The sequence below is a fragment of the Numenius arquata genome, chromosome 12, assembly GCF_964106895.1.
Source record: "Numenius arquata chromosome 12, bNumArq3.hap1.1, whole genome shotgun sequence".
Classification (NCBI taxonomy): Eukaryota; Metazoa; Chordata; class Aves; order Charadriiformes; family Scolopacidae; genus Numenius; species Numenius arquata.
In genome coordinates, this window is record NC_133587.1 from 57,145 (window position 1) to 77,402 (window position 20,258).

The 20,258-nt window shown below is 41.2% G+C and overlaps 1 protein-coding gene across 1 annotated transcript; it reads left to right on the forward strand.

The window, feature by feature from the left end:
• The first annotated feature begins 11,625 nt into the window (after window positions 1-11,625).
• PCK1 (phosphoenolpyruvate carboxykinase 1) lies at window positions 11,626-18,892 on the forward strand. Its single transcript, XM_074157298.1, has 10 exons — window positions 11,626-11,737; window positions 11,932-12,206; window positions 13,571-13,752; window positions 14,377-14,580; window positions 15,077-15,264; window positions 16,222-16,384; window positions 16,510-16,734; window positions 16,827-16,958; window positions 17,739-17,834; window positions 18,438-18,892. The coding sequence occupies exons 2-10, from the start codon at window positions 11,983-11,985 to the stop codon at window positions 18,890-18,892; spliced, it is 1,869 nt and encodes a 622-aa protein (XP_074013399.1). The 5' UTR covers window positions 11,626-11,737; window positions 11,932-11,982.
• Window positions 18,893-20,258: the final 1,366 nt, after the last annotated feature.

Sequence of the window (20,258 nt, forward strand, 5' to 3'; positions counted from 1 at the left end):
TGCAGTACACTTGAAAGAGGAAAAAAAAAAAAAAAAAAAAAAGAAAAAAGAGAGAGACCAAAGCAAAAAAGCCAAACAAATAAGCCCACATTTAACCTCCAGTGCTCATAATTGTTTCATTTATGATATTCCATCTTGTAGTTGAAAGCTCCATTCTCCTCCACAACATGACTCCTGTTAATCTACAAGAAAACCCAGTCTTTGTTGTGACTTATTTTGACAGCTTTAATATAATTTTCCACCTGGCATCTGGAAAGTTTTCCATTTTCACTTTCCTCCAATGTCTCACTTTTGGTTCCAAGTATATGTCTTATTCACACTGCACCTGTCATAGCGGTATCTGTGCCTTAACACTGGCCTGAAAACATACACACCTTTACTTTTCCTCTTACACCAGGGACAATCCCTACCTTCATCACCTGTTTTGCAGTGAGATATTGCCCCTCTTAATAATGACAGCAGTAGATAACCTCCTTCACACCATCACCTGTTTCAGAGAAAGCAAGTATACTTTTATAATCTTCTAATTCATGTGGCTCCTTTAAGTATTGTTCACTTTATAAAGCTGACGTCACTAAGTGATTGAAATCTTTTCACTGCACTTTCTGGTGCTGTTGTCAACTTGTTCTTTTAGCGTCCTACTTTCACACAGATGAAGCATTTCTTAGGGGACCACCAAAAACCTTAATTAAAAAAAAATGAAAGCATGTCAGCTAATGAGTGAGATAAAAAAAAAAAAAAAGAAAAGAAAATATTATATTCTTTTGGATGCTGTTCTAGGCAACTGAAAGTTGCAGATTCAGAATTACCTTAGTGCTTCAGTGCTGGCCTGGAAGATTCTCAGAAGAAATTGTACAGTGTGAATTCCAGAAAAGATACCGATCACTTGGAAAGAAGAGTATTATTAAAATATTTTAGCTTTTTAATTTCTTTTTTTTTTTTTTTTTTTGCTTCCCCCCCCAGATATCTGGTTCTGAGATGGGAGCTGCTGCAGTTTATTCTAAAAGAAATAATTTAGGATTCAGATGTGACTTGGATTTCTTGTCTACCCAAAGGAACACCATTCTCTGGTCCCTGCATCTGGTCATATAAAAGCTAGTCAGACCTCAGACCCAGGAGCTTCAGAAGCTACTTGTTTCCTTCTTTATTCCCCAAAGCAAAGGGAAGATGGGAGCAAAGCAAAGACAGATGGAAATCATCCTGGAGGGTATTGATTGACTGGTGTCTGACCTGGCTATAAATTACCACTTTTCTTTCCTGGTGCAGAGGGGAGCTGCAGAGCTCTTGGGGGCACAGTGCTTGCTTGCACTGAGCCATCCGTGCACTGTCAGTGAGATGCAGGCTGTGCCTAAAGCATGGGGAAGCCTTGCTCTGCTCTCTCCAGTGCTAATCTTCACTTTGAGAAGACAAATCATCTCTTTAAATATGAGTGGTTCTTGCAGAGGAACCAAAGCAACTTTTAAGTTAAAGGAATTAATGCTTGTAAGTATTGCTTATGCTTTTAAAATTCTGCTCCGTACTGTTAATGATTATAATTATATATCATGACAAAAAAACCCGAGGGCATAATAGCATACAGATGTGGAATATATAAAAGGGGAAGTATTTAACATAAGTTTTTGGGAGCTGAAAGTACCAGGGATGATTGATTGCTCAGACACAAGGTCAGGGAAGTGATCTAAAAAATATTAACCATAATTGCAATTTACCTATTAACCATTTCATCTAACATCATGATATATTTAGAAACAATTTTGCCATCCAGTAACGCTCCATTTGCTGCTTGTGGCAAACAGCAGATCTGTATGCCTGGGTCTGGTTGGAAGAAGGACATTTACATGAGAAGCCTGTTACTTCTTCCATTTCAAATTACATTAGCATGGTTATACAGTTAACTACACCTCAGTGACTTCCACTGTTTTTACAGAATACTCTTTAATCCAAGAGATAGCAAAGAAAGTTTTAAAGACGACTCCTCTTAGTTAGTTAGTAAAGTTTCTGCTGCTGTTTGTGCAAGGGTCAAAGAGTTAAAAGTTTAAAAGGCTGAAAGTTTTCCTCTTGTTTTGACTAAACTGGAGGAAACGTGCTAGAGCTGTGCAGAATTTGATTGCCAAACACAAAGTGAAGATACACAGTGAGAAAATATAGTAAAGGTTTAACCCAGCTGATGTAAGAAACAAACTCCAAGGATGTCCATGGTTCCTTGCTTTTATCACATTGTTAATCTTTAATCGGGAAAACAATTCTGAGAACAGCTTTTTGTGCACAGCTAAACAGGCACCATTGCATGCAAGTTATTAGGATCACCAGAGACCAAAACTATTAAATAATTGTCCTAATAAATCAATGAAGGAGATGTACAACCCAAAGGAGTTCAAATTCTGCTTCCACGTGGATATGCAGCAAGTGCATGTTAAACCTTGCAAAATCAGCAGTAAGGAGTTGGTTGTGGGTTCAGAAGAGCAGCGGCTTCCTGTGTGATTTTTTTTTTCTGGCTCAAATCACAAATCAGCATGGGTGCTAAAGTTTCTGAGGAGCCTGAATCAGGCTTCTCGATTCAAAAATCCAAAGAAACCTAGAATGGGCTACAACATTCAAGGGCTTATTTAAAGATATATTAGTGTGACTTTGCTGACAGTAGGTGATCTACTCCTTGATATTTATCAGCAGAGATACCTTAAGTCTTAGAGTCTTCCTCTCTGCTACAGTGACGAATCATCACCTAAAGACCAAAACCAGATAGCCCCATGCCTCTCCATCAGGAACAAGTAGCAGAAATATGGTATAGCAGGCATAATTGTACCTCTTTTATGCTCCCATAAGAATAAACAGTTCAGCCTTATAGTCCTCCTCTTCATAATCTTTTTAAGCAGCAAGATGAGGAAGTGCCTAGAAAGCAAACAAGAATAACTGAGTGACTTGTGTTTTGTGAATAATGGTTATTACTCTGTTCAGAGCGGCCTCTACAAACTTACAGTCTCTGATCTGTCATTCATACCCTTCTTTGTTCTGTCTTAAACAGTAAGATCTCCTGGGCAGAGCGTGTTAATGCTTTCACCCAAAATAACAAGGTACTGCCTTAGTGCTATTGCAATGAAAATATCTGAACTACACAAGGTTAACAAGTGGGTTACTTGATTTATTTTATTTGCAGAACGCAAGTTGGTTGCTCTTCATTTGTACGTATTAGTTTAAGCTCAAATATAAGAGGTTTCTCTTTAAGTAAACAGCCTTCATATGGGAATGAATCATCCTGAATCAGTAAATTTGGAGACAGGTACAGTTGGTCAGTCAAAAGAAGCATGTACAGCAGAGTCAGAATTCTGTCTTCCTAAAAGCATAAGAAAAAAGTATGATCCCCAGGATCCAGTTGAAGCCTTGACCTCTTTAGCGAGTGTTGTTTGTGGCAATAATCATACTTGTAGCACTTGTCTGGTAGGAACCACTTATATTGACAAAACAAACATGTTTTTACACTGAAAAAATCCTGCTGTGGTCCACCCATGTTGCTGCCTTCTTATTAGCAATGTGCTAAACATAAGCGTACAGTACGTAGAATTTCAGCTGGCCTGTTAACACATCAGGGTTTTCCAGTAAACACAGAATCTATTACAGAGGTAATTGGCTTTTTGTAGTGTTGATTTTCCTACAGCAGTCAGGTTAGAGAACCAAAAAGTATGTAGTGCTTTACAGAGGCACATTTGCCTTCTGACCTTTAGATGTAGCCTAGCTTTTATTTCTGCACAATCAGCTTCTCTATCCTGTTGTTGCTTCCAGTGTTACAAAATGCTTGAAAATGTTCATCAAAGTTATTTTCCTGGGAAAAATATAGAACAAATGTCGCTGGAAACAGAAAACACGGTTTAGCCCAAGTTGGTGCTTTTGTGTTGCTATCAAAGGAGGAAATAGGTTTTCATAAATGTTCTTAATTTCATAGAATCATAGAATGGTTTGGGTTGGAAGGGACCTTAAAGATCATCTAGTTCCACCCCTGTCCTGGGTGGGGACATCTCCCACTAGACCAGGTTGCTCAAAGCCCCATCCAGCCTGGCCTTGAACACTTACAGGGGTAGGGCAGCCACAGCTTCTCTAGGCAACCTGGGCCAGGGTTTCACCACCCTCACAGTAAAGAATTTCTTCCTAGTATCTCATCTAAATCTCCCCTCTTTAAGTTTAAAACCATTCCCCTCATCCTACGGCTCTCCTCCCTGATCAAGGGTCCCTCCCCATCTCTCCTGTAGGCCCCCTTTAGGTACTGTAAGGCTGCTATAAGGTCTCCCTAGAGCCTTCTCTTCTCCAGTCTGAGCAACCGCAACCCTCTCAGCCTGTTGCAGAATCACAGAATCACAGAATATTTTTGTTTGGATGGGACCTTTGAGATCATAGAGTCCAAACAACAACAACAACAACAACAACAAAAAAGCCCACCACCAAAACAAAACAAAAAAACAACCAAAAAATCCCAGAACACCAAACACCAAAACTAAACCAAAAGGCCCACAACCACACACCACACCCACCCACAAACAGACACAAACCAACAATCTCGGGCACTAGAGCATGCCCCGAAGTGCCATGTCTACACGTTCCTTAAATACCTCCAGGGATGACGACTCCACCACCTCCCTGGGCAGGCTGTTCCAGTGCCTGACCACTCTCTCAGTAAAGTCATTCTTCCTAATATCTAATCTAAACCTCCCCTGCCGCAACTTGAGACCATTTCCTCTGGTCCTGCCATTATTCACTTGGGAGAAGAGGCCAACACCCACCTCTCTACAACCTCCTTTCAGGGAGTTGTAGAGGGCAATGAGGTCCCCCCTCAGCCTCCTCTTCTCCAAACTAAACATGCCCAGTTCCCTCAGCCTCTCCTCATATGACTTGTTCTCTAGACCCCTCACCAGCTTGGTGGCTCTCTTCTGGACACACTCCAGCACTTCAACGTCCTTCCTGTAGTGAGGGGCCCAGAACTGAACACAGCACTCGAGGTGAGGCCTCACCAGGGCCGAGTACAGAGTCTTTGGAGAAGATGTGCTCCAGCCCACTGATCATCTTCATGGCCTTCCTCTGGACCCATTCCAACAGGTCCATGTCTTTCCTGTGCTGAGGACTTCAAAGCTGGACACAGTACTCCAGGTGGGGTCTCCCCAGAGCGGAGCAGAGGGGCAGAATCACCTCCCTCGTCCTGCCGGCCACGTTTCTTTGGATGCAGCCCAGGATGCAGGTGGCTTTCCGGGCTGCCAGTGCACATTGCTGGCTCATGTTGAGATGCTTCTCATCCACCAACACCCCCAAATCCTTCTCCTCAGGGCTGCTCTCAATCCATTCTCCTCCCAACCTGTATTTGTGCCTGAGATTGCGATGACCCAAGCACAGGACCTTGCACTTGGCCTGGTTGAACTTCATGAGGTTTGCACAGGCCCACCTCTCAAGCCTGTACAGGTCCCTTTGGATGGCATCCCTTCCCTCCAGAATCTCAACCACGCCACACAGCTTGGTGTCATGGGCAAACTTGCTGAGGGTACACTCAAACCCACTGTTCATGTCTCTGACACAGATGTTAAACAGCACTGGTCCCAGTACTGACCACTGAGGAACACCATTCGTCACTGGTTTCCACTTGGACATTGAGCCTTTGACCGCAATGCTTTGAGTGTGGCAATCCAGCCAGTTCCTTATTCACCAAGTGGTACATCCATCAAATCCATATCTTTCCAATTTGGATGCCAGGATGTCATGTGGGACAGCGTCAAATGCTTTGCATAAGTCCAGGGAAACAACATCTTATTTCAAATAAGAACATACTATTTGCATTACAATAATCTAGAGAGGACCCAGCAGGGACTATTTGTGGCACAGATAGAAGGATGAGGAGGGATAATGATCTTGTCTAATTACATTTTAAACTCTTCCAGCCAGGAAGTATCTACCAAACTAGGAAGAATGCACAAGAACAGAGATAAATTCTCATTATCACCTCCCAGCTCCCTTCCCATGGAGAGGCTAAAGGCTTAGGGATGTAAAGTTCCATGTCCAAAGTCAAATGGGAAGTCTATAGTAGAGGAAGGAACAGAACCTAAACCTTCTGAATCTACACCCACACTTAATGGTTAAAGCCCTCTTTCTTTAAAGAAGTCGGCTCACGAGGAGGTGAAGTATCCGTAAAAGAGCACAGTTAGCAGGACCCAAGTTATCAGCAGGAAGCCAGAAGATTGCTCTTGAACAAGAGGCTGAAACATCTCCTGCTGCTTGAACCTGTGTGCAAGGGTTTGTCATTTACACCTTCCACAGGTAGGAAGCAGGGAGCCCTCAACAGCTGCAAACACACACCTCTGATAAACAGATTTCACTACAGCAAGGGTCACCATTTTTATTTGCAAAGCTGAATGTCGGTGCCATCTGGGCTTTGTATGACTGAGCAGAGCAGATGCTACATAGGTGATGGGAAACACACAGCCTTATGCTGACTGTTTTCCACTCTGTTTAGTACAGTTTGTCCCCTTCTCTCCTGTCTGTGGTTCTGCTGTGCATCCAGCCAAAAAAAAAAAATAATGCAGTAACCGTGCAAAAATCATAGTCGTGGTCTTATCAACCTTGTGCTGGCTAAGGCAAAGTCAACTGAAGTCTCGGTGGGCCCACACTCTCCGTGTGCCTATTAGACCTTCGACAGCAGATGAAAAGAGGTCCCAAGCTCACACGTACTTGGCCACTGGTCAGACATTAGTGGCTACAGAGCCCATTACTCACATATTCACACTGAGCTCTCATATGGGTTTTAGGAAAGAGAAAACAGTGTTCCTGCAGGGAAGAGTCCCCAGATTAAAGTCACAGCTTGAGAAAAAGCTCCAAAAGAGTGACTATTTATCAGGATTAAGATTACATGAATCAATCCCATCTCCAGTGCTAATGAGCTGGTGAGAGAGAATGATGAACAGTGAGTAACACGGTGCTCAGAGCCACTAATCGAGCAAACACGATTAGTGGGGAGCCACTTGCTGCTCTGCGTGTGGGATACCTGAGTTCAGGTGCAAAATCAGAGTCCAAACCGATTGCCTTGTGTTGCTGAGAAGGGTCATCAGTGTGACGCAAGAGAATTAAACCTCTAGTATCCTTGACAGGCAACGTGTGGATGTGCCAGGGTATCACCCTAGCCAAGACTCCAGCTTTTATTCCTTGTAAGAGAAAATGGAAAAAAGAACTAAAAAAGAGTAAATAGTTGCTCTGCCAAAGCAGAAGAGTCACAAGCAAGAAAAACAGTCTGCTTGTGGTATAATGTCAGCCTTGGCATGGACTGTGGCACAGCCAGGACTTTCCCTAAAATACAGCCCAGGATTGATCACTCAAGCTGATAATGAACTAAGTACCAGTTTGGTGACTTACATCAGAGAACATAAGCACACACTAACACACGTTCCCCTCTTCTGAGATTTACTTCCATTTGTTTTGAGAAGTTTTAGCATGTCTGTTGTCAAGATGAAAATGCCGTACAAGCTAATGAAAGTGCAGTCTAATCACTATAAGTCTGAGTATTTTTTTTTCCCCCTTTCTCATTCCTCTGCCATCTGAACAAGCCACTTGAAGACAGGCAAAAAAATTTCATCACCTTAGTAATCCACGCACGTTATATCCTACAATCTGCCCAAGACAAATACTGTATCATTTGGGGTTGAAGAGAGGCAGGTAAGAAAGGAAACACGGTGCTCCGGGTTCGCTGCTGCCTGTCATGCCTGTTCCCAAGGCTCAGTCTGGCCGCTCTCGCGGGGCATGAGAAGCGGCACCTGTGGCCGGACCTCCTGTGCTAGGCCAGTGCCAAAGAGGTGCCTGTAGGGTAGCCCCTAGAAAAGGACTGGGAGGCAGAAATATCACACAGGGCTATGCAGGGTCCGCAATAAACTCTTGACTCAGCCACAGCCTCTTTTGCAACTGCAGGCAATTTGCACAGTCCATGTTTTCTCCTGGAAATTAAGGGAGCAGTCCCTGCCCTGGGCATTGTGAGCTGTACTCTTGTGAGGGCTGCCCCTAGGTCTGGGCTTGTGCGGCGCCCAGTCCAGCAGCAATTGTGGTGTGCTCAGTACCAGCTGAGCACAACTTCACAGCAAAAATAACAACTAAGGCACTATGTTCTCCGTTAGTAGAACAGTTCAAAGAATCTTTTTAAAAAAGCTACAATTTTATAACAAAAAACAAAGTGACAAACTCTATGGAGGTGATAATATGTAAGATAATTAGCAACGGGAGGAGAGTAGAATTTCTGAGTATTAGTATAATTCATTAACAATTTTCAGATCTCATTGAGAGTGCTTTGTTGCACCTCGGTTTGTAGTGATGAGTTAAGCTTTCTTATGACACTTTTTCTGAGCATCTAAGGATTTTTAAGATTATTGCACTGAGTTCCAGTAAGTCAGTAAAAGTGGAAGTGCTCAAAACCTCTATTTTGAACACCCTGAATAGTGTCCATCAAAGCAAACATACTGAAAACACTCCTTTCAAGGCACTTGAACACTATCATCTAGAAATGTCAGATTTACGCTCATTTAAATAATTCAACAGCTTCCAAGAAGACACCTGATGAGCATCACATTCAAGTGCCAAGAAGCACAGAGAAAAAGTGCCCAAAAAAAAGTTCAATCTGAAGAAATCGTATCAGCTATTAGATGAGTATTATAACACAGTTACTACTAAAAAAGATTTCTCATTTAAATGGAAAATAAACTTTACATTCAAGATTTCTTATTTTTAAAAAAAACCCTTACATTTCCCCCATACCACCTCCGCTGTTTCTCCCTAGTGAGATCTCCCAGCTCACTCAATCCAGAAGGCAAACAGTAGTACACACTAGTGTTGGGTGAACACCTCAAGACCACTGTAACTGAGCCATTGGAGATGCTGCTTCTGGGTTGTTGGGGTTTTTTGTGGGTTTTGTTTGTTTGTTTGTTTGTTTTTGGTGTTTCGTTGGGGGTTTTTTTTTTGTGGGAGCCACTGGGAGTTATAAAAATTCAGTATCTTCAGATTAAAGCTGTAATGACTTCTGTTGGGTATCTAAAGGCAGAATCTGTAAACGAGAAGATTCTTGAAAATAATCTTGGCCCTGATTTGCATATGTTCCAGTTATTTCATTGCACCAAATACTATGTGTTTTTTATATATGGGCTTGAGTCTTACTGTGTGTTTGTGATATGATTTGAGATCCTCTGATGGGAGGTGTTACCTAAATACAAGTAATTTGATGCTTAAGTGTCTAGAACTCCCAGTGGACATCTCCACTCAAGCCCTGCTGCCATCTCAAATGAAAAACATTTGGAATCCTTAATGTGATTTTTAATGGACATATGTTCATAACACAGTGCCGCCAATTTGGCATATTTAGTGTCTTCTCAAGAGATGCCCACAGTTTGTATAGCAAGATTGTGGGAGGTTAGAATTGCAGTGTGAGCAAATTTGCAAAACACCTGCCTGACTATAATTTAACTGGCAGAAACTAATGCTCCGAGTTTCGGGATTTTTTCCACAGCTCAAAACTGAAGACACACTAGGACTAATCCTGCTGTCTACACTGTCAATTTTAAGCTTTTATTCTGACTTTACTCGTGCTGCAATGTGATAATTTTCCGGTCCACTCTGTTTTTTCTGACAAATAAAGCATTGCTGTTTTACTGTCATTTGTTATTTCTATGTCTAATGACTTCTCTGGCCAGTGGGAAGGATCAGTGTTTTTGTACTTCACTGAAAAAGGGATCTTCATAGTATTACTGAAGATTATGTCCCATTTCATTTTTAATGAAGTACTTAATTATATGTTTTAAAAGGAAAATAGTTGATGAAATATTTCTGATCATGTCCACCAGCAGCACAGTATGTGGACACCAAAGACAAACACCATTGATGTAATTTTTGAGTTGTCTCCGATTTTACCTTTTCTTACAGCAGAGCCCCATCTACAGCAGTCTTTAGCACCTCTTATCCTACCAGATTTTTGTTTTCCTTTTCAAGAATGTTTGGCCTTGCAGTGCATCAAGGACAGCCCCTCTTACTTCAGTATTTTCTTCCTTCACGTTTACAAAACATAATAAAAAGACTTGCAGGAGAGATAGAGGATATATTCCCAGGGGAAGGTTCCCACAGTGTGAGGTTCAGCTCCACGCAGGTCAGGAAGGTGAGATGCAGTCCTGATCCGTGCTGCTCAGCCAGACCTGGCTGTCAGGGCTTGCAAATCACTTTTGGCTGCCTCAGCAAGAGCATCTCATTGACTGCACAAATCTGAGCGGGTGGCAGGTCACGCACACCCTTTATATAGGATACTCACACCAATTTTATTGCTTTAAAGAACTCCCCGCAACTTAGTTGGGATTCCTAGATTTCCTGTTGTGCAAACTGCAGTTAACAATATTTCACATGCGTGCTGGAAGCCCCATCAATATAAAAAGTGACAGATTGGCATGAAAGCATCACCTCACACAGGCCCCAGATGCTTTGCTGGGACTGGGCGTAAGCAGAGGGCGATGAAATGGCAGCAGGGTTATTTCTACAGCTTTGTGTGTGAAATAATTCAGTCTTCACACACCCAGACTGCATGGACAAATGGACCTTTCTTTATGGGCATGATGGTCTAAAACGGAGTAGGGGAAGGTACAGAGCTGAAAGACAGACAAGCAGGCAGCAGCAGTGAGAGGCAAGACCTCAAAATGTCTAAGGTCACATTCACCCTCAGAATTATAAGAGTAGTGGCTGTTGGTATCATATACTGCCACAACAGATACAGATATGTATGTGTGCGTATGTACATACGCATACAGTGCGCTTCACACACAAAGTGCGCAGCCACATTCCTGAGCAGTTCTGTGCCTTTTTTTGAGTACTAATTTAAAGATGGCTTAATATTTTATGATCCCTCATAGGACTCTTAGTAAAATAAAACATAACATTTGAAGGAGGGGATTAATTACGAGACAGTTGCTCTTCTGCCTCTTCTGAGCTCGTAGCAATAGAAAATAATTGTTCAGTTTGCAAGAACCTAAAGCAAGCCATAAGCAAAAACTTTCTCTTCTGCACTGAAGAAAAACCAACATTTTGATTTACACTGCTTGCTTTTTTCAGAATTGCATGGACAAAAATAAGGCCTCCGGGCGGGCATGTGTAGAGGTTATTCAGGCCTGCCAGCGCTCACTGTTGGACTTTATCCCCAGATCAGGCAACGTTCCCAAGGTGAGCAAACACACCTCAGACGAGCCTCCACTTCACAGCCAACGAGCAAGCATCTGCCTCCCAAATGTGCCAGCTCTGCTTTGCCCGGACGACCCCCTGCTCCTAGATACTCTTTGTACTCAACTGTACCCACACACCGAGAAGTTACCACGCTTTTGGTTTCAAAGCCAAATTGGATCAAAGTTTGGTTAAACTGCTACATTTTGTAACTGCAGCTTGCAAACAGCAAGCCCAGGGGCTAAGAGTCACCGCTTTCAGCATTCATTAATCAAACCTGTTAAATGATTACCTTTGTTGACAGCTCTGCACGATGACAATGTCAGTGGCACTGTGCCAAGACACATCTAGTGGTGACGTAAAGGACAAGCCTCCACCACCTCACCTACTGGGATGGACACTAGCGCAAAGAATATTTAAGGAAGGAGGATGCTTCCTCGGAAAACAGTGATCGCAAGAGTACTCCAAAGCAAGTGAAACAGGATAAACTGAAAGGGACAGCAGAATCCTTTCTGACATCCACCTCAATCTTATAAAGACGGTAAGTAGAATAGCCTCTTTTTTATCCAGCTTGAAATTACAAGTGATCCAAGTTCTCTACATAGATTTTAAAGCCAAAGTACGTGATCAAGCCTATTATGAATTCTACCTTTCCATTATATGTTATTAGGAAGGCTTATTGACGCTAGTTAGGATGTCATAGTATGCTAATACACCTAATATATTTCATTTTAGATTGTGAGCAGTATTTCAAAGCCATCAACAAGATCCACTACAGGTTCAATAATGCCCCCACAGCTGAAAGCTGAAGTAAACGTCATGCCCAAGGTTGTCCAGGGAGATTTGCAGAGCCTGCCTCCAGAGGCAAGGGATTTCATTGAAAGTAATGCCAAGCTGTGCCAGCCTGAGAGCATTCATATCTGTGATGGCTCAGAAGAAGAAAACAAAAAAATACTGGACATCATGGTTGAACAAGGCATGATCAAGAAGCTGAGCAAGTATGAGAACTGGTGAGTAGCCTGAAGGAAGTATGAATGCAGAATTGCAATATGCATTTTCTATCCTGTTTACTTTTGAAACTACTTATAACCCTTCAATATTAGCTTTTCAGGAACATTTTGGCACTGTAGCTTACATAGGTGAAGTACTGTGGTAAAGCAAACTTTTTCCTCTAAAAATTAACATAAAGCATATTATTGATTTAGACTATCAACTGTACATTGTCTCTATTGACATTATTTCAGTCCTCTGAAATAACGTCATGAGTTATGTAACTAATCATTAGCAACGGCTAAATATTATTTAGCAAATATATCTTTTGAAGATTTCTACTATTTTAGTCAATTAGTTTATTCATCAAATGCTTTTTTGTGACATTCAAATAGCTCTGTGGGTGTTCAAATATTATTCAGTACACGCATTATTCATATCGTGCTGATAAGCTTTGACTGTAATGTATTCAGCAAATACTTTTTTCAAATATTTAATCATCTCTCCCAACGAACCCAACATGAAAGGGGAATATTAACAACAAGTACATAGTCAGGAATTACGTGCCAACCAAGAGATCTTCATGGAAGAAATCTGCAAAGACTTTTGAATAACTAAGTGCAGGAATTTGGCAATCTGTTTGCAGACTACTTGGGAGAGAAAAGGGCAAGATTCACCAGATAAATTATTCATTGTTAATTATATGCTTAGCTGTAGTGATGATGGTTATGACAGCCTAACTAGAACATTTTTATACTCGTGGAAAATTTCTATGCACAGAGGTGAAAATGTAAAACAATCCACTCTATTATAAATAGATGGCAAAAAATCTTTAGAGGGGAAAAAGAATCTCCTTTTATTAAACTCCTTCACCTTTTGTGATCATGCTCATACTCAGTATTTCTTTCGTGATGCCTCTAACTTAAAGGGCTATGCCAATCCACTAAGCTGGATTCTGATCCCCCAGGCACTTACACCAACACTTAAAGTACTTGCTTGGCATCCACTTTGCTTGAGGCAACATTTTGTGGTCCCCATGCAAAACAACTTCACACTGATGAGAATAAGAATTAAAGAAGATTAACTTTTCCCTGGAAGTTAGCAACAGAGAATAAGACTGAGATAAGAGGCAAAGGGGTATTAATATGTAACCAGAATTTTCTAGGCCATATAATTTGTTATTCATACTGGAAAGTCTTGAAACAATTTGTATGAGAGAATGTATCTGACTGATTTTTGAGATTGTCTGTTATACTCACTCTGTCACTGTAGTTTTGGCCTTACAAAGCATTGTAGCCTTTTGTGCTAAACCAGTCCCACAGAAAGGTACAAAGTGCTATATTGATAATTAAAGTCTAATTTCCTGATTTTTGGTGAAATGCAGCTGGTTGGCACTCACTGATCCAAGAGATGTTGCAAGAATTGAGAGCAAAACCGTCATCGTCACTCAAGAACAGAGAGATACCACTCCAATCCCTAAAACTGGAACTAGCCAGCTAGGTCGCTGGATGTCTGAAGAAGATTTTGAGAAAGCCTTCAATACCAGGTTCCCAGGCTGCATGCAAGGTAGGCAAGAAAAGGACAGTTGATAGTGAACTTCTAGGAATAGAGACACTACTACTACTAGTTACTGTAATCTTTAAAGAAAGATTTTAGCTGCAGTTTTAGGTTTATACCCCTGATATTAGTCACTTCATTGGTTTCATCTGGATCTTTACGATAAACCCAAATGCCTGTGCAGGGATAGTCTTCAGTCTCTTTCCATCATTCTTCTCTTCATAAAGAGGGGCAAAGTATGGTAGGAAAATGTGGGTGATGGTTTTTCAGGAAGCCACAGCACCTGAGCAGCAGACATCCTATTTTTCTGTCGGGTTCTCACAGGTGAGAATGGAGGACGCCCATCCCCACAAATAATTTCAGGTTCAGCGATTTAAATCAATAGAGCACTTGGTCTCCACCCACCTTTACTACTGGCTAGACAATTTGTTAGAACAGCTGCTTTCAGCATTTAAGATAAAATTTCTTGCTATACAATTAGACAAAGCTACAGCTCTTTAAACATCATTGGAAACACCCACAAGACAAACAGCTTTTTAAAAAATGAGTGAGAAAAGCTCCATGTAAATAAATATTATTTCAAAAGTTCCTTGTTTTGCTCTTTGCCACATCTTGCTACCCCCTGCTTTCCAGGACGTACAATGTATGTCATCCCCTTCAGCATGGGGCCTATTGAGTCTCCGCTGTCCAAGATTGGGATTGAGCTGACAGATTCACCATACGTAGTGGCCAGCATGAGGATCATGACACGGATGGGAACAGCTGCTTTGAAAGGCCTGAACAATGGGGAATTTGTAAAGTGCCTTCACTCGGTTGGGTGTCCTCTACCTCTAAAAGGTAAGAGACATGAAAAATTGTCAGCTCTGAAAAGTCCCAGGGGCATGTCTTAGAGCTGACTGTGAGTTCTTCGCACATGGGAGACACTCACCAGAGATGACCAGGGTGATTTGTGCAACAGCACTGAGAGGGTGGTGAGGCACTGGCCCAGGTTGCCCGGAGAAGCTGTGGCTGCGCCATCCCGGGGGGTGTTCAAGGCCAGGTTGGACGGGACTTTGAGCAATCTGGCCTGGTGGGAGGTGGGCAGGGGAATGGAACTAGATTATCTTCAAGGACCCTTCCAACCCAAACCATTCTATGATTCAGAACTCAATTAAAGGAATTAAAGCTGAATGAGAGTTTTGTGGAAAGGAGGTTATTATCCCTAGTACTTACTGGGGGGTTTCCTTTAAAGCATCTAGTATGGATTGCTGTCAGAGGCTCAATGCTGATGAAACAACAGTGTGATCCAGCATGGAAACTGCTGCATTCATGTGTACAACATTCTGTTTTGCAGAACCATTAATCAACAACTGGCCGTGCAATCCAGAGTTAACGCTGATTGCCCATCTCCCGGATCGCAGAGAGATCATTTCATTTGGCAGTGGTTACGGAGGAAACTCCTTACTGGGGAAAAAATGCTTTGCTCTCAGAATTGCCAGCAGAATTGCCAAAGAGGAGGGCTGGCTAGCTGAGCACATGTTGGTAAGAGCTATTAAATCATGTGTGTTCGAACAGCCATTAAACCCTGAATTGGCCCAACATAAATACATCTCATCTTGCTATCAATGAAATTAGTCTCATATGGATAGTCTGTAACATGAGATATGAATTTATCACATGGCAGGCTTATGAGAAATAGGAAACCGTCTGCGAAGTTAAGTACCAAATGTTTTTGAAGAGTACCTGTAAAATCAGAAGCCGAGAGATTTGGAACTTTTGACAGTGGCTACTTATAGGCAAACCCATGTTCTTGAGCAGAGCCTAAACATCATCACTGGGAATCCACACTACCCCTAGAAGTCTGAGAAGAAAAGATTAATGCAAATTTTGAAAATTGTCTTTCATGTTATAAAGAGGTCTATCACTCAAAAATCTGCAAATTTTAGATTTCCTGAGTTCTGCTTTGTACCCTTCCTGCATTTACTTTCTGCTGTCATTTAAACATTCTGCCAGTATAAAATACCACTGAAAAAAAAGAATTTCAAAGTCCATAAGAAAACAGTCTCAGAAAAAATGTCTGTGGACTCTGAGAAGTGCAGAAGGATCCGTAGGTGAAGTGCTTGTACTTTACTGCAGTCATGCAGCCAAAAGAATATTGCCTAGTTTTCTTCTGTCTCAGCAGGGAAACACAGCTGTATACAGTCTGTCTCTCTTTAATCAGCAAAATAAAAATAAACGTTTGAATTATATACATACCTGACATTTTTTAAAAATACAAGAACTTCTTACAGATGTTGTATGGGCAAGAAGAGTGGACTTTTTGATTAATAAAGTACAGCTTGAGTTATTTGTCAACTATATTATGTGGTCCTTCTTCTGTAGGAAGAAATTTGCATAATTAGATATTTTATCATTACCACTTGCGGGGAGACAATTTTCAAAATGAAAAGTGCAAGAAAAAAAAGACTGTGTTTAACAGATGCATTAATTTTTCAATAGATCCTGGGAATTACCAATCCAGAAGGTGAAAAAAAGTATTTTGCTGCAGCATTCCCTAGTGCATGTGGAAAAACTAACTTGGCCATGATGAACCCAAGCCTGCCAGGATGGAAAATTGAATGCGTGGGTGATGATATTGCCTGGATGAAATTTGATGAACAAGGTATGGAACTGAAATTGGATTGTTTTACAGTCCGGGTTGCTTTTAGGTGCAGCAAGACATGCTACCAAATCCTGGATAGACCTCAAACAGTTTGATTCACTTATATTTTGTCATGTAACTTCCAGGCAACTTAAGGGCAATCAATCCAGAAAATGGCTTTTTTGGTGTCGCCCCTGGGACCTCAGTCAAAACAAACCCCAATGCTATTAAAACCATATTCAAGAACACCATCTTTACCAATGTAGCAGAAACCAGTGATGGAGGTGTCTATTGGGAAGGCATTGATGAGCCATTAACACCAGGAGTAACACTGACTTCATGGAAGAACAAGAATTGGACCCCAGATAATGGTAACCTGGCCCACTCCACAGCCCCTCTGGGCGTTCTCTGCTGAATTCAAGTTAATTCTGCCATTATGACCTTTTCATTGTATTCTGTACAGGGGAACCTTGTGCCCATCCGAACTCAAGATTCTGCACTCCAGCCAGCCAGTGCCCCATCATGGACCCTGCATGGGAGTCACCCGAAGGCGTGCCCATTGAAGGGATAATATTTGGGGGTCGCAGACCTGCTGGTAAGAGACCCAGCAACCATGTATCAAGGCTGAAGTGCTGACCACAGAAGGGTTGAAACACAACTGGGCATAGACACAGGTTTTGCTTTCACAGCAGCAAAAGCAAGGAAATAACCGTGTTAGACATACTTCTCCACGTTAGCCTTTGACACACACACGCTTACAGCCACTGATATGTCAACATCTGAATTACTAGATGTTAACACAAAACAGGTAATAATAATAAAGGGCTGGAGAGAAATCAGGACCCACTAAACTGGGTTAATACATAGACACATAGAAAATTGCTATGTGTCTCAATATACTTGAGACTTGTCTCAATTTGCTTGCAGTTCAACTAGTTCAGATAGGAAATGGTTAGAGAAATGAACAAGGTGTAGACAGTTTACAGAAAAGGAACTAAAATAAATTGATATGTTAAAGGTCCCCTAATGTTGGAAAAGAAACAGAAGTAATGCTAGGTCTGAGCCTAGTATCATGATCGCAGCACCAGATTTTATTTCCAGTAAAATCTCCTGGGGATTCCGAGGTCCCAGACATCTCCCTCTGAGACACTACAACATGGATGTGTTCAGTAATTAGTAGCCAGTTCTGAAAACACTTATACAAACTACTTTGCTACAAGATGGCAGGAAACGAACTGATTTTTAAAAAAAAAATAAACAGGAAAAATTAGAATACATTATACACTAACATGCATTCAGCAGTATCTCAGGTAACAAAACCTGTTCTAAAAGTGTTTCTGGACCTCTAATTACTGAGTGATTTCGTTCTTTACAGGAGTGCCTCTCGTATATGAGGCCTTTAACTGGCAGCACGGAGTATTTTTAGGAGCAGCTATGAGATCTGAAGCAACAGCAGCTGCTGAGCACAAAGGTAAATCAAAAATTTAATCTGCCTACCTGTTTTATAATCAATCCTCTCTGCCTACCTGCTCTGTCCTCTTCCCATGCTCTTTTGCATTTCAGTATTGGCAGCTAATTTTGCAACCTCTGCATTTTCACAATAGAAAACATTTGTAATGCCAAATTCTCTGTAAAAGTCAAGTTAAGCAAAATAATCCCCTATGTGGCAAGCATATGGAACAGGGTGCAGGCACAGGGTTGCCAGAATCCTTGATATGGATTTCTAGTTACAGTCTGGGGTAAATAAATTTACATTTTCTCTTCTGTTAGAGCTCAACATAAATACATCAACAATGCAAGCCAGCTCTTGAGGATCTTCATTTAGGCTGCTTGACACAAGATTTAAGAAATTAATTTCCCCCGATTACAGATTACAAAAATTAATCAAATTTTTACTTTTTTGTACATCAAGGATAATGCTTGTGTTGTTTCTTAAAGCTCTTTGTTCAGATGGGTAGTTGGGTTCAGATGTAGATGGGACCAAGGGTACTAAATCCTGGTAGGATCTGAATCTTCGTGCTTTAGAATAAATATGCTACTTATTACCTTATGTTCTCCATTTGTGTCTTACCAGGCAAAATCATTATGCACGATCCATTTGCCATGAGACCTTTCTTTGGCTACAACTTTGGTAAATACTTGGCCCACTGGCTCAGCATGGCACATCGTCCAGCTGCAAAACTACCAAGGATCTTTCATGTTAACTGGTTCCGGAAAAACAGTCAAGGGAAATTCCTGTGGCCTGGCTATGGAGAAAATTCCCGTGTACTGGAGTGGATGTTCAACCGAATTGATGGGAAAGCCTCAGCCAAGCCAACTGCCATAGGTTACATCCCTACTGACACTGCTTTAAACCTGAAGGGTTTAGGAGATGTCAACTTGACTGAACTGTTTGATATCTCCAAAGAGTTCTGGGAAAAGGAGGTAGAAGATATCAAACAATACTTTGAAGTTCAAGTTAATGCTGACCTTCCCTATGAACTAGAAAAAGAAATGCTTGCCTTAGAGATGAGAATAAAACAGTTGTAACTGATCAAAACCACAGTTATTTATCAATCCACTCATACTAAGACAGGACAAACACATTTAACCAAATCACCACTGGAAGTGTAATGGTACACCAATCGGCAGGGAGTTACAATGAAAAGTAGGTCTTAGTTTAGTTAGAATATAGATAGGGGCATTCTAGAAGTAACTCCAGACCTAATGATTTATAACTACATCAGTTGTTGTGAATAGATGAGCAGATGAGGGAATGTATGTGCATGTGCTCTTCAAAATCCTGATCTGTCACTTACGCACACATATAGCCACTATGTGTGTAAATTGCTTGCCTAGTTCCGTCTATACAGTCCAAACCAATCCAGCCTTCAAGATGCAGCACATTGTTTCTATCATACAAACCGCTAATGTCTCAGACTCTACAAGAAAGAAGAAACTTAGATGCTGTATGTATGTATTACCTAAACATATTTCAGAACTTAAATATTTTTTAGAAAAATGAAGTTGTAACTTTTATCAGTGAAAGATGACTTTGTATTATTAATGTGTATTTAAGATATTGCTATTATATATACCTCGTGTTCCTGTGATTCCACATTTTGAATGGCTTGTTCTTTATTGTTGAAATAAATGTTTATACAAAATATGACCTCAGTTCCAGTATTCTCACTGTTTATAAACTACATGCATATAAACTGGGCCTCCTGTCAATACCACAGCACAGAGAGAAATTCACATGTGGAAGTTAGATGTTGACTAGCATTGATCTGCTACTCCTAAGCCAACTAGTTTAAGCCACGTACTGTCTTTGCAACTTCTGTTCAAGCCAAAGGAAAGATCCAGAAGTGATGACACCAGCTGCAAGCAGTCATCCAGCTAGTAATGTGCTCTGCATAACTGGACATTGTTAGTTCAGGCATTTATAAAATAAACTACTCTCAAGGAAAGCCCCATATTAGGGCCTTGCTCATTTGCTAAAGGCATAGGATTTGTCTCTCTTTCACAGTACCTTAGCTTTTGAAAGACTAACTAGTGGAGCTGTTGAATTAAAGACAGTTTGGGAAGAGTTTTCCAGGTTTCTGGAAATGCCTAAAGCCTTAGAGGTCAATGAAAACAGGCGTAGCAACCTGTGTTGCTTTCCTTGGAGGTCCAAGATACTAAAGATACTAAACCCACTCCATGTTTTCCCAATTAAAGGTGCCCTTTAATTGCTTCCCATGTTCCTGGCAGGTATCCCGATTTTTCCACTTTGAATGTTTGATCTCCCGAAATATATTGCAAATATTTGCTTAACAAAAAGAAAAATCACTTACATTGTGTAATAAGCCTTTTTATAGACCCCGCTTCCTTGCAAAACAAACAGTACCAAGGCTGGTCAACAGATGCCCTTCGA

Coding starts and splice junctions, on each gene's coding strand:
- PCK1 (XM_074157298.1), top strand. CDS start 11,983: ATGCCCCCACAGCTGAAAGCTGAAGTAAACGTCATGCCCAAGGTTGTC. Junction 12,207..13,570: donor CTGAGCAAGTATGAGAACTG/GTGAGTAGCCTG, acceptor GGTGAAATGCAG/CTGGTTGGCACTCACTGATC. Junction 15,265..16,221: donor GGCTAGCTGAGCACATGTTG/GTAAGAGCTATT, acceptor ATTTTTCAATAG/ATCCTGGGAATTACCAATCC.